This window comes from Carcharodon carcharias, chromosome 18 (assembly GCF_017639515.1).
Source record: "Carcharodon carcharias isolate sCarCar2 chromosome 18, sCarCar2.pri, whole genome shotgun sequence".
In the NCBI taxonomy this organism is placed as follows: domain Eukaryota; kingdom Metazoa; phylum Chordata; class Chondrichthyes; order Lamniformes; family Lamnidae; genus Carcharodon; species Carcharodon carcharias.
The window spans coordinates 73,751,417-73,765,386 of record NC_054484.1 but is presented as its reverse complement, the minus strand read 5'-3'; the positions used below and the strand labels follow the sequence as shown (position 1 = coordinate 73,765,386).

The 13,970-nt window shown below is 41.2% G+C and overlaps 1 protein-coding gene across 5 annotated transcripts in view; it reads left to right on the top strand.

The window, feature by feature from the left end:
* The window catches only part of dcaf6 (ddb1 and cul4 associated factor 6), a 178,344-nt gene that overhangs the window by 132,344 nt on the left and 32,030 nt on the right, over positions 1-13,970 (top strand). For 4 of the 5 annotated variants that reach the window (XR_005945770.1, XM_041210642.1, XM_041210641.1 and 1 more), the window contains one exon: positions 6,885-6,923. The exons of the other annotated variant lie outside the window; for it this stretch is intronic. Coding sequence is in view for 3 of the 4 variants with exons in the window: in XM_041210642.1 (XP_041066576.1) it covers positions 6,885-6,923 (39 nt within the window). In the remaining variant the exon portion in view is untranslated. The remainder of the gene's footprint in view (positions 1-6,884; positions 6,924-13,970) is intronic. 5 annotated transcript variants of the gene reach the window in all.

Genomic DNA, 13,970 nt, shown 5'->3' with positions numbered 1-13,970 from the left:
TTACAAAATCCACAAAAATAGTGTGCAGGAGGAAATACAATTTTCCTGTGGCCCTCACAATGGGGACCCCGACCTCTGAAGAAACGCATGTACGTTTTGCATCCAAGCCTTTCCTGGCCTGCCAAAAGGCTACATGAAAATGGCATGGAGCTGGCAAGGGAGAGGAAAATTGTTTTCTCAGCAAAAAAAAAAACTAAGTTCAGCGTTTCACAACCCAATTCACACCTCCATTGGGAAACGAAAATCCGGCCCTTGGTCTCCATATCTAGGGAAGTATATACTGCCTTGGAGGCAGTACAGCGAAGGTTCACTAGTTTGGTTCCTTGGATGGAAGTGTTGTCCTATAATGAGAGGCTGAATAAATTGGATCTATATTCTTTGGAATTTAGAAGAATGAGAGGTGATCTCATTGAAACATTCAAGATTGTGGAGGGGCTTGACAGGATAGATGCTGAGAGCTTGTGGCTGTGGAATCTAGAACAAGGGGGCACAGTCTAAGGATAAGGAGTCAATCATTTAGGACTGAGAGGAGGAGAAATTTCTTCACTCAGAGGGTTGTGAATCTTTGGAATTGTCTACCCTAGCGGGTTGTGAACGCTGAGTATTCAGGGTTAAGAAAGATAGATTCTGGTCTCTTATGGAGTCAAGGGATATGGGGAGAAGGCAAGAGAGTGGAGTTGAGGCTGAAGATCTGTATTGATTGTATTAAATGGTGGAGCAGGCTCAAGGGCCCATCTGGTCCACTACTCCTATTTCTTATGTTCTGAAGCCCTTATAAGAGCAAGTGCTTTAGTTGTTAGTCAGCTCACATGATCAAATTTCATAAGCCCCTTTTAAGATTATTTTTCTATTCTCCTTCCATTTCCTTACAATTGTGAAAGGTTCCATTAAATATTAAATTAACTTTATCTTGTTTGGGTAATTTATAAGATACCTGTCTAGTTAAACTGACAATTGGATGTCATCTGGCTAAATGAATTGAAAAACAAACCAGATTTGACAAAACTGTGAGGATGGTTAAAACCCACTCTGAGAGCCTGATACTATATTGAACTAAAGTTAATAATTTAGATAAAATTTTAAATGGGAAAACTTGAAAGTTATCATATGTAAATTCAAAGATGTACCACAACTGGTGTGTGAGTACATTATGCTGCATAATGTACTCAGCACATCATGCAGCATAATGCTCGGTTTCCTAGCAGCAATCATGATGCCTGCATTCTTTGGTAGCCTGGTGTACTATTAGCATTTAAATCACCACAAGAGACCAAAGAGTGGCTACAAGAGGGCTACAAGGGCTATCTGCTAGACATCTGGCTGATTGCTCCAGTGTGCAACCCATACACAGTGTGCATAGACCAAGAGCCATGCTGTCACACCAAATGACATTGATACGATCATTGCGATGCTTAAACAATGTTTTCATTGCCTGAACCATTCTGGAGGAACTCTGTAGTACTCACCATGACTTGTGGTGGTCTGCTGCATCTTGCACAACCTGGCTATCATGAGGGCACTGCCTCTTGCCAACACCAAGCAGCTGAGGAGGAGGAAGGGAGGAGGCAAGAAACACAGCCCCGTCCTGGCCAGCCTGTCCATGTTTAGCTCACCTGATTTGTTGTACTAGTGAACACAACCCCAGCTTCTTCCTTCAACAACATCCAATAACTTACCTTCCCATCTGACCACCAGAGCAGCTTCTTGGCTGCAATGCTTTTTTAAAAAAGCGATCACAAATCAAACATTTTAAACCGGCATTATAAATCAAACCATCCAATATTTCATACAGAAGACAACTAATCACCCTTGTGCATTCTCCTAATGCCTATTTTGTGGGTGCCTTTGCCATCCTAGTTCTCCTATGCAGTACTACCCCAATGGCTGCAATATGGCTGATGGAAGGCTGCAGACTTTCAATGCGGGAGACAGTAGATGGCCTTGCAGAATGACCTATGGCTTTCGTAGGCTCGGCTTTGGGCTGCACCACCTTGACATGCTGACAGCAGACTGGGCTAGCTGACTGACAGGCAACAGCAAGGACACTGGCGGGGCGGTAGTGATGGAATGTTTGGACAGTAGGCTTCTCCTTCATGGAGCCACTGCCACTCTCCCGGGCAGTGCCTCAGCAATCCTAGCAAAATCTGAAGAACAGACTGCTAGATTGCTGTGAGATACTGCAAGCCTCTGTGATCACTGGTATCTGTAGCCATGATAGTAGAAGTTTACCTGACAACAAGCTTAGCTTTCGTGGCTTCAGTTTGAGATTCCACTGCAGTGCTCGGACGTCAGATAACTTCTGCTTGTGCTGCAATGGGACTTGAAACATCGGCCATCAGATGTTACATCATGGTTGATTCTGCAAGTAACCTCATTTACATATTGGAAAGGAAGGACTACAAAATCTGCACAAAGCCACGTGCAAGGTTGGTGCCGGACTCTTTCGTGCACCTTGAAGCTTTCTAGCAGGCCTGCCAATGCACCAAATATTTCTTTGTGCACAGATTTTTTCAGCCTCATCTGAGTTTTTTGCAGCAGAACTGCAGTTACCACCCCCTCTGGTGAGTTGGCACCTTCACTACCTTTTCTCTCTGCCTTGGACGCAGGCACTCATGCCTGGTATCTTACAACACTCAGATCCTACCTCTGTGCTACCCTATAAAGTATGTGCAGTGTCAGTATTTGAACGGGTGGCTGGAAGTGTGAGATTGAGTGATGATTTTCATCATCAGTCTCTTCTTCTTCTTCCACTCCTTGTTCCTGCACCATTGACACAGCAGGTTACAGTTCTTAGATATTTCAAAGGAGAAAGGCAAAGGAATAGAATTGCAGGGAATGGAGGGGAGTGGGAAAGCACCAGGTATATACCTAGACCATCTGCAGCTTGTAAATCAGAAGGGATTTTGTGACAAAGGGGAATTGGGATGTGAGAAGGAGCATTCAGTATGAGGTACTGTCATCTTCAGCCTCACCACTGGTCTTGGCCTCAGTCATGGCCATTCCAATAATGGCAAGCACTGTTTCACTCTATCAGGGTGAGGACATTGCAGCCAGTTAAATGCTGCTGCCTGCGGTTATGCATCACCTTGTCCTGCAAGAGTGAGGGAAGTGTGTCAGTGAGCATGGTACAACCTATTTGGGCAATGTGCCTGTTATGGTTGAATAGGCAGTATGTGCAAGTGGGTGTGAGGCTTGCAGCAATGCTAATTTTGTGAGGGTGAATCAAAGCTATGAATGTGAAATGTGAATTATGGTTGATAAAAATCTAGAGTAAGTGAGTGAAGGAGATTAGTAATTGCACAGTGTGCGAGGCTAGTGGTGTAGTTGGTGAGATATGGCATTTGAAGATGCATTCAGTGACCATGACCATACATGTGAGGTAATTGAATTCAGGTCCTTGGGGCTACACTACTGACATTGACCTTGAAGGCTATCTGCTCCCTTTATCTTTGCAGTGTCTGCCTGGAGGGCCTTTCTCCTCCTGCCCACTTCTGCACCAGGGTCTCCACTGCTGCACTGGAGAACCTTGGAGTGCACACTCTGCCATGTTGTGCCCTTCTTGTGTTTTTCCCAGGTCAAACTCACTTTTGGAATGACTTCCAGCACTTGTTTCAATCAAAATGCACTTCTTCTTTAAGAGGTGCAGACTGACTTTAAGTATTACAGGCTAGCTTGAACTCATGCTAGCTTTTCACAATTTTGCATCCCCTGCTCAGACATGCAGCCACTCAGTACTGTGCTTATTGCTGGTTGAATGCAGCAATCATGTATATGAGTAGAATTGCATTCAAGGAACGGGTGTGGGTTGGTTACATATTGCAATCACCACACCTGCTTTTGGGGATATCCAGTGTTGTCCCATAATAATTAATCTTATAAAGTATCATCAATTTTAATGAAAAATTGGTTTACCAATATGAGGGCATCACTTTTTTAATAAACTGACACAGCGTAGAAAGTTTCATTTATGATATTTGCATTTGTCAGTCTTCCCCATTTACTCTTGAAGCTGAAGGACTACCATATTGAACAGTATTCTCAGGCTACAAGTTGTCGCTCACTCTTAATTATTTTTATTTATATATTCCTTGAGGAGAGTTCCCTTATTTCCAAAATGAGGCTGGAGACTCGTACAATTCCCAAATATTCTGTTTCAGTCAAGTGATGCAGCATTAGCTGGCAGAATAGAATGCCCTATCAATGCGATCTCTATCGCCATCCCTGAATACCATGACCCTTTTACAATGAACAAGTTTACATCCCCAGGCCCTTTATCCAATCATTGGCAGGTGCCTTCAGCCCTTGGGTCCTACTCTTTGAAGTTCTATCCCTAAACTCCTCTATCCACATCACTGTACTCTTTTAAAACAATTTCTCAAAACTCATCTCTTCAATCAAGCTTTCCATCACCTCTCCTAACCTCTTTGTTGACTTGCAGTCTGTTTTCTTTGCAGTTTTCTGTCCATGCATTAGGGCATTATTTACATTAAGGGCTCGATATAAATGCAAGTTATTGTTTATGTTCCACATTCTTTTGCTGGTACATAGTTTAAGTGATTATTTTTAAAAGAAATAATGCAAGCACTGCTGGAGGGAGAGGGTGCAAAAACCAAATTATCCAGAATCAGAAAATATGTGATGTTACTAAACATATCTAAATTCTTCTTCAGCTTCCTTTATTGTACTGTAAATATCACATGGTTTTACTTCATATTGTCAAAACTAAATGTCCATTCCATTTCCCGCACTGCTATTCTCATCTCTTCCCTTCCTAAACCACAATGGAATCCCCGATCCCCAGCTTCCATCCATCCCACCAGCCTCCACATATAACAGGTCATCGTCCACCATTTCCACCAGCTCCAGCATGATGCCACCACTAAATTCCTTTCTCTCCCCTTTCAGCATTTCAGGGGACTCCCCTCCACAACATTATTGTCCCCTCCCCTCGATTACCTCCAACAGCCCTCTCCTTCCCACAGCACCTTCCTATGCAAGTGCAAAAGATGCAACACTTGCCCTTTTAACCTCTCCCTTCCCACTGACCATGGCCCCAAATAGTCCTTCCAGGTAAAATAGCGATTCACTCATACTCCCTTCAATTTAGTATACTATATTCGCTGGTCATGATGTGATCTCCTACACAGGGGAGACTAGATAGAGATTGGATCGCCACTTTGTGGAGAACCTCTGTACAATCTGTAAATATGACCCCAAGATTCCAGTTGCCTGTCATCTTAATTTTCTATCCCACTCTATGTCCTTAACCTCCTAAACGGTGCAATAAATCTCAATGTAAGCTCACGGAACAGCACTTCATCTTTCAATTAAGCACTTGAAAGCCGTTCAGCGATTTCAGATAATCTCTGCCCCCAATTTTTTCAGATGGCAGCTGTTGCAATGATTCCGCTATTTCCCATTTACACTCGCTGTAGACCCATCTTTTGTTTCTTATCCAATTACCATCTCCTTTTGGGTTGCACCATCCCTTTTGTCATTTAATCTCTCCTGTCTCCAACCCTATCGCAGACTTCCCCTTTGTTCTTTCCCCTTCCACCTTTTCCTCATTTCTGTACTTGCGTAAAACCTGTTACATCTCTAATTTTCTCCAGTTCTGATGAAAGGTCATTGACCTGAAATGTTAACTCTTGTTTCTCTCTCCACAGATGCTGCCTGATCTGCTGAGTATTTTCAGCATTTTCTGGGGGGTTTTTTTTAAGTAATTTTGCATCAGTTTCATTTATCTTTCAATAATTGTGGCACATTGAACATTTTCAAATGCAGTGCAAAGGACATGTAGGTGCTTTTAGAAATATAGTTTTTACTCTGAAAAACTGACTAGTTTAAATTTATATGGTGTATGTATGCAAAATATTTGTTTCAAATAGTATTGTTTATTGCATACCACATGTACTACAGCCATGATCACAATCCTTTTATATAAAAAAAACGTAGTGGCCTAATTTTTCTGGTTTGCAAGCCATGAGTATCAATACCAAACAGTTAGTTCAAAAGACAAAAGATGATGTTGGAAGTGCATGTCCATTGCATTGTTTATACTATTTTTGGTTTGTTTCAAATTTACAGAAATACCTTTTTAGCAGTACCTGATGTTTTGAAATGATCCAAAAATGCCCTTATCGTGTGTCTGTATATTGCCAATAAAACTAAAGAGTCTGTCAAGGATGGACTTAAAAATAAAAAAATTATTAAGCAGTATATGTAAACTAGAAAAATATAGCTAAATGCCACTTGCAATATACTTTGATAAAACTTTAGCATGTGCAAAATGCTACCTTTTTAAATACAGGGGAAACCTATTATGAAGTAAATTCGTCTCCCATTTTGACCGTGTCTGTTGAGCAAAAATGCAGGCATTTCGTTCTCTTCTTTGAATTCAATACCCTTGTATCTGCCAAATTGGAAAACATTTTTTAATTTGATACTGAGTTCAGAGAATTTCTGATCATAGTAAAATCCTGAATAGTTCATCAAAAAATAAGATTTAATTTCTTAACATCAACAGGCTGTTACCAGATGAAAGAAATGAGCAATCATAATGTTTCAGCTGCTGAGTTGTCTGACTAAATATTTTATAAATGCACCATACAATATAAAAAGCAGAGAAATGGGTCTGCATTGCAGCTTTGGATTTGAATCTTTTTTTTAACTATTTCTACTCATGTAAGAATGTTCATCAATTATTAGAATAAAATTTAATGCATTAGAGGGTGCCATAACAGTTGGACTGTCATTTAACGAACTTACCTGAAATATTTCATTCCAATGATGTTGACAGGAATCTGGGAATGTGGCATCAGCTCTTATGACACCCAAGGCTGCTCATGTATAACCTGAGCCCTTATTCTTTTTCTCCTTGATAGATTTACTTTCAGAGGAATGGCAGTGGGTGATAGAATGAGGTAATTCTATCTACTTAACAGTACTGAAGATTGGATTTTATCAGTTCAAACCATGTATTTCTCATATAACCCATGATTACTCTTGAAGAGACAGTGCTCCTTCTATTTCCTGCCTATGTGTTAATTAAGGTGAGGAAAGATGGTGCAAACTAATGTAACCTGTTTATACTAGTACTTATGGTGATTATATTCAATCTATCAAGCAATTCAAAATTTAAGGGAATAAATTACCCTTTGCAATTTTAGCAAGCGAGCATTTGATGTCTCCATATCACATTTCTCTGTCTGCTATTCTGGCAATCAGATTTATCATTTGTTTTCAACAAGTGCGTGTCCCTGTTAAAATTGTAAACAATGAGTGTCATGAAAGCACGTTGAGCATTTGCTGTTATTATCAACGGTATTTTCTGCTCTACAATATAGAGCTTCTATCTGCATTCCTACACTACTGTTCTGAAATTTTAACTTAATTGCAAGTGTAGAATACTAAGGTGGCACGTTTTCTTTGGCCTTTATCTGTATGATTACAAAAATAACTACATTTATGGAATTATGTTGACAGAGAATTGTGATGAGGCTGATTTGATTTTTTTTTTCACTTAAGGCCACACACAACTATCAGGAAAATAAAATCCTGCCATTTTTGTTCTGGCAAGATTTGAATCTAGATCCAGGGAGGAGCAATAATTTTACAACAGCAACCAATGCAAGCTTTAAAACCTTGAAGAAAGAATAACCTCTCTCTCTGGAGGCCATAAACAGAAAGATCAGAAAGGAAACAGAATGTGAAATTGTAGTGATGAGCTAGAAAAAGTCAGGATCAAATTTGTGAATAGAATGGAGATGTTTATCAAAATGATCTCTTAATCTCCATTTAGTACCCCCCGCCACCCCCTAACTTTGTAGAAGAGATTGAAAAAATTATACTTTTGTGACAAAGTATGTTTTTACATGTAGGCTATTCTTGGTCAGTACACAGAGCTTCTCAACCTTCGAGAATTTAATCTGCATATAAACTCAACCTGTTCATCTTCTCCTAATTTCTCTGCTGTCCTTGCCCCTCACCTTACACTAACTTGCCACCAATGCACACCTATGGTAATCCCCTGATTGTGTCAGTACAATGGCTACTTCATTGAGGTACCAGAGGGCTGTTAGTGATCATGGAACTGTATTCCAGCAACAGTCACTGAGAAAATACTTTTTTTTAAAGTAGTTTGCTCTCCATTGTTCATTCTGTGGCTAGTCTTGATGTATTTTGAATCACACTAATCTAATCCTTTAATTATAGTGCTTTAAAATCCCACTATTTGATTAAACACTTGGAAAAACATGACATTAAAACCTAGTAAAGTTTTTTACAACCAAAGCTTGTGTAGGAGAGCTGGGTTGCTCTTCTGATTTCACCTGTTTTGGTTCCCTCCCTCTTAAGCTTTGGCTTAACTTTCAGGAAATGCTATTCTGTAGAGTCAGCTAAACAGTTTCACTTTATTTATTCCATGTCTTCAATCAGTTGATAGTTTACAAAATGTGAATTTTAGTGAGCTGCCACCTGTCATATCATCACAGCAAGAACCAGTACCTGAAAAATAAAGTTAGACTATTGATTGCCCTCAGGACTCAAGTCATGGTGTAGGGTGAACAACATTAACTACTGTTGACTGTCTATCCTTCTGGATGCGCTTGAAGGCGGGGGGAAAGGAATACAGTCTCTTCAATTTTAAATGATCAATTTTTTTAATCCGTATTGTCCATTTTAACCTCACTGCCTGTTGCATACTTTCATTACCCTAATAGCATGTGCTCTTTGTGGTATAATTGTTACTTATGCTCTGTAACTCTGATTTTTCTTCTGTTTATTATTAACCTAAGAATTGATTTTAAAAAAGAAACTAACACCACCTTGGACTAAGATTGCATGAAACGGTTTATAAGACTAATGAAAGCTTACTGGTCATTTTGGACTGTTCATTTACAATACAGTTGTACTGGCGTGCTGGAGGCAATCTTGGATTTCCTGTTGAATATCACTATCATGATGGGAGCACATAAAGATTTTTCTTATTGAAAATATAAAATCAAGGCATTGCTCTTAGTGCAATCCTAATCAATATAGTATCCTGCTTTTTTTTTAGGTGGTAAGTGCTTTAGTAGGAAGTTGAATAGAAAATTAGTTAAGATAGGAAGGGAAGAAGGAACTTTGCTCCATGAAAGCTTGGTTTGAAAAGTCCTTCAGTATAAACCTGCACTTATATTTCAGCAAAAATCATACTACTGTGGTATTTACCTGCATACAAATTTGTATTGTTTGCTTCAATTTTATTAAAATTAAATGTGTCACTGCATACTTTTAGAAAACTACAGAAGTGAATATTTTAATAATTTCTCAAATATACATAGGTGTTAGTTTTAATTGGGTAAATAATTAACCAATGTACCTTAAGCAGTGAATTGCTATTTTGGATTATTTAAACAATGTTTATTAAAGATGAATAAGCTTATGATAAGAGTTCAGATAAATGTTCTTCAGCTTCCTATTGCCTGTGATGTTGTGGTGAGGATACATACTTTGTGGAAAGCTACAGGAATTAATGCTGAGACTCTTGCTGAGTCTAATGTATTTCAACAGTTTGGATTCAAAACCTGTTAAAACTAGGGAAGACATTCAAGTTTGGTAAGATAACCAAGAAATGTAACCAAACAAAATCTATAAGTGGCTGGAAGGTCCTGCCGTTGGATTAAAAATGGGCGACTTTTATTATGAATGACGTTGAAAGAATTGAAAGAGATACAAGCAGTCACTACAGAGTAGTAATTAACAAAAGGAATAAAATGCAGAATTATATTGCTCTTTGATAAGACATAGAATGTTGTGCTGAAATGGTATAATGCTCTGGCCAAACTACCTTGAGTATAGTGTGTAGTTTCACAAGGGTATATACTGAAGTCCCAAGGTATCACAGAGAACAGCTGTTTCCTGGCAACAGAAGATTAACATACAAGGAAGCAGTAAGATGACTTGGCTTTTATAACTTGCATCAGATTCCTTGGAGACTTCTGAGGATTTGAAATGTGGACATTGTGCGTCCACATTGCAGAATTAAATACAGTGGGTTTAGTTTAATGTTCATTCTTGATGCCAGTGTGATTAATCAAGCCAACAGTGATCTCTTCCCCTACCAAATTCCTGGAAGGGTTTTCATCTCCTAAATTCACAGCCTCTTCCTTGCAACTCCATGTTTGAACCTCCTGAATCAAAATTCCGCCCTGCCACAGCACTGAGCAGCCCACAAAGGGCATCCTATTGACCATGGGCACTTACCCCCCTTGACCTTCCTGTAGCCTTTGACACATTTAACTGCACCATCCTCCTTCAGTGACTCTCTCTATTGATTTGACTGGGCTTCTTTGGTTCCGTTGATTCTCTGATTGGAAAGGTATCTCCAGTAAGGATATTTCCTTCTGACCCTGCACCATTAGCTCTGGAGTTCCCCAAGGATCTATCCTTATCTCCATTCACTACCTCATTTACATTCTGCCCCTTAGCAATATCAGCCGAAGACGTAGAATCAACTTCCATGTAATGTCAGCTGGTTCTAGCTTTCCACCACCTTTCTTGTGTTATCAAACTGCTTCAGTTCTGAACAAGCTGTGATTTCCTCCTTTCTATAAACATTGAGAAGACTGAAGCAATCATCTTCAGTCCCTGCCACAAACTCAGTAACCTTGCCTCAAATTTCGTCCCCTTCCCAATCAGCTGGAAGCCAATTGCCCATACTTTCACCATCCTATTTGACCCCAGTGTAGGTTTCCAAATCAATATTCTTGTCATTGCAAAGACACCTACTTCCACCTCTTGTAACCTTGCCAGTTTCAGTCCCTGACTGAGCCCATCTGCCTCCAAAGTGCACAAACTTGACTTTGTTTCCTCCAAACTCGCTGGTATAATTTCCTCTACCCTTGATAAATTTCAGCTCATCTAAAGCTCAATGTAGGTTAGGCTAAGGGCAGCTGTCCCATGTACACATCATCCACATGCTTGCTGACCAACATTAGCTCCCAATGTCTCCAATTTAAAATTATTATCCTTGTGCTCAGTTCCCTTTGTAGCCACACCCATCCTTAATCTCTGTAATCTTCCCCGGCTCCACAACCATTCAAAAAAATCTGTTTTGCCAATTGCACCATCTTGCACCCTCATTCTTTTTGCCACGTCACTGGCAGCCATGCCTGAGCTCTGAATTTCCTTCATCTTGTTCATAATAGCATAGAAGAAATAGGAGTGGGAGTAGGCTATTCAGCTCCTCTAGCCTATTTTGTCATTCAATAAGATCATGGTTGATCTGATCTTGGCTCCAATTCCACTTTCCTGCCTGTCTCCCATAAACTTTGACCCTGTTGTAGGTCAAAAATCTGTCTAACTCCATCTTGAATATATTCAATGACCCAGGCTCTACTGCTCTCTGTGGTAGAGAATTCTAATGATTAGTGACCCTCTGAGAGAAGGGAGACCCTTTAATGTGAAATTGTGCCCTCTATTTCTAGATTCCCCCATGAGGGGAAACATCCTGTTAAACCCTTTCAGACTCTTGAATGAAAATAGAAAATGCTGGAAAGACTCAGCAGGTCAGGCAACATCTGTGGAGAGAGAAGCAGAGTTAATGTTTCGAGTCCCTATGACGATCTTAAGAGCCTTCCTCTCACAATCTTATGGGCAGAATTTTTACCTGGTCGGGTGGGCACAGCAGGTGGGCCCAGGAGCGGCTATGCAATGGTCTGCTGCCCACGATTGAGCCCGGACCGCGATTTCAGGCTGGCAGGCCAATTAACAGCCAGCCAACGTGAAACATGCGCAGATAACCTCAGCGCTGCTTGGGTGGGGGTGGAAGGAGCGAACACTAAAGTGTGCACATGCACTTGGGTGCGCTCAGTGAAATCTCCCTGAAGGCACAGAGCCATAAGACATAGGAGCAGAAATTAGGCCATTTGGCCCATCGAGTCCGCTCCGCCATTCAGTCATGGCTGATAAGTTTCTCAACCCCATTCTCCCGCCTTCTCCCCGTAGTCCTTGATCCCCTTAGCAATCAAGAACCTATCTATCTCGGTCTTAAATACACTCAATGACCTGGCCTCCACAGCCTTCTGTGGCAATGAATTCCATAGATTCACCAATCTTTGGCTAAAGAAGTTTCTCCTCATCTCTGTTCTAAAAGGTCTTCCCTTTACTCTGAGACTGTGCCCTCGGGTCCTAATCTCTCCTACTAATGGAAACATCTTCCCCACGTCCATTCTGTCCAGGCCTTTCAGTATTCTGTAAGTTTCAATCAGATCCCCCCTCATCCTTCTAAACTCCATCGAGTATAGACCCAGAGTCCTCAAACGTTCCTCATATGTTAAGCCTTCCATTCCTGGGATCATTCTCGTGAACCTCCTCTGGACCCTTTCCAGGGCCAGCACATCCTTCCTGAGATACGGGGCCCAAAATTGCTCACAATATTCTAAATGTGGTCTGACCAGAGCCTTATAAAGCCTCAGCAGCACATCTCTGCTTTTATATTCAAGTCCTCTCGAAATAAATGCCAACATTGCATTTGCCTTCCTAACTACCGCGTCAACCTGCAAGTTAACCTTAAGGGAATCCTGGACTAGGACTCCCAAGTCCCTTTGCACTCCAGATTTCTGAATTCTCTCCCCATTTAGAAAATAGTCTATGCCTCTATTCTTCCTACCAAAGTGCATGACCTCACACTTCCCCACATTGTATTCCATCTGCCACTTCTTTGCTCATTCTCCTAACCTGTCCAAATCCTTCTGCAGCCTCCCCGCCTCCTCAATACTACCTGTCCCTCCACCTATCTTTGTATCATCTGCAAACTTAGCCAGGATGCCCTCAGTTCCTTCATCTAGATCATTAATGTATAAAGTGAAAAGTTGTGGTCCCAACACTGACCCCTGCGGAACTCCACTAGTCACCGGCCGCCATCCTGAGAAGGACCCCCTTATCCCCACTCTCTGCCTCCTGCCAGACAGCCTATCTTCTATCCATGCTAGTACCTTGCCTCTAACACCATGGGCTCTTATCTTACTGAGCAGCCTCCTGTGCAGCACCTTGTCAAAGGCCTTCTGGAAGTCCAAGTAGATAACATCCATTGACTCTCCTTTGTCTAACCTACTCATTACCTCCTCAAAGAATTCTAACAGATTTGTCAGGCATGACCTCCCCTTGATGAAACCATGCTGACTTTGCCCGATTTTACCATGCACTTCCAAGTATTCTGAAATCTCATCCTTAATAATGCACTCTAAAATGTTACCAACGACCTAGGTCAGGCTAATCGGCCTGTAATTTCCCGTCTTTTGCCTCACTCCCTTCTTAAACAGGGGGGTTACATTAGCAATTTTCCAGTCCTCTGGGACTCTCCCTGACTCCAGTGGTTCCTGAAAGATCACCACTAACGTCTACATTATCTCTTCAGCTATCTCCTTCAGAACTCTGGGGTGTAATCCAGCTGGTCTAGGTGATTTATCCACCTTCAGACCTATCAGTTTTCCTAGCACCTTCTCCTTGGTAATGGCCACCATACTCACCTCTGCCCCCCGATTCTCTTGAACTTTGGGGATGTCACTCGTGCCTTCCACTGTGAAGACTGACGCAAAGTACCTATTCAATTCCTCCGCCATTTCTTTGTTCCCCACTTCTACTTCTCCAGCATCATTTTCCAGCAGCCCAATGTCCACTTTGCCTCTCTCTTACCCTTTATATATCTAAAAAAAAACTCTTGCAATCTTCTTTTATATTACTGGCTAGTTTACCCTCATATTTAATCTTCTCCCTCCTTATTTCTTTTTTAGTTGTCCTTTGTTGGTCTTTGTGTGCTTCCCGATCCCCTGGTTTCCCACTGCTCTTCGCCGCATTGTATGCTTTCTCTTTAGCTTTTATGCTGTCCCTGACTTCCCTTGTCAGCCATGGTTGCCTCGTCCTCCCTTTAGTATGCTTCTTCCTAGGGATGAATTTTTGCTGTGTCTCCCAAATTACTCCCAGAAACT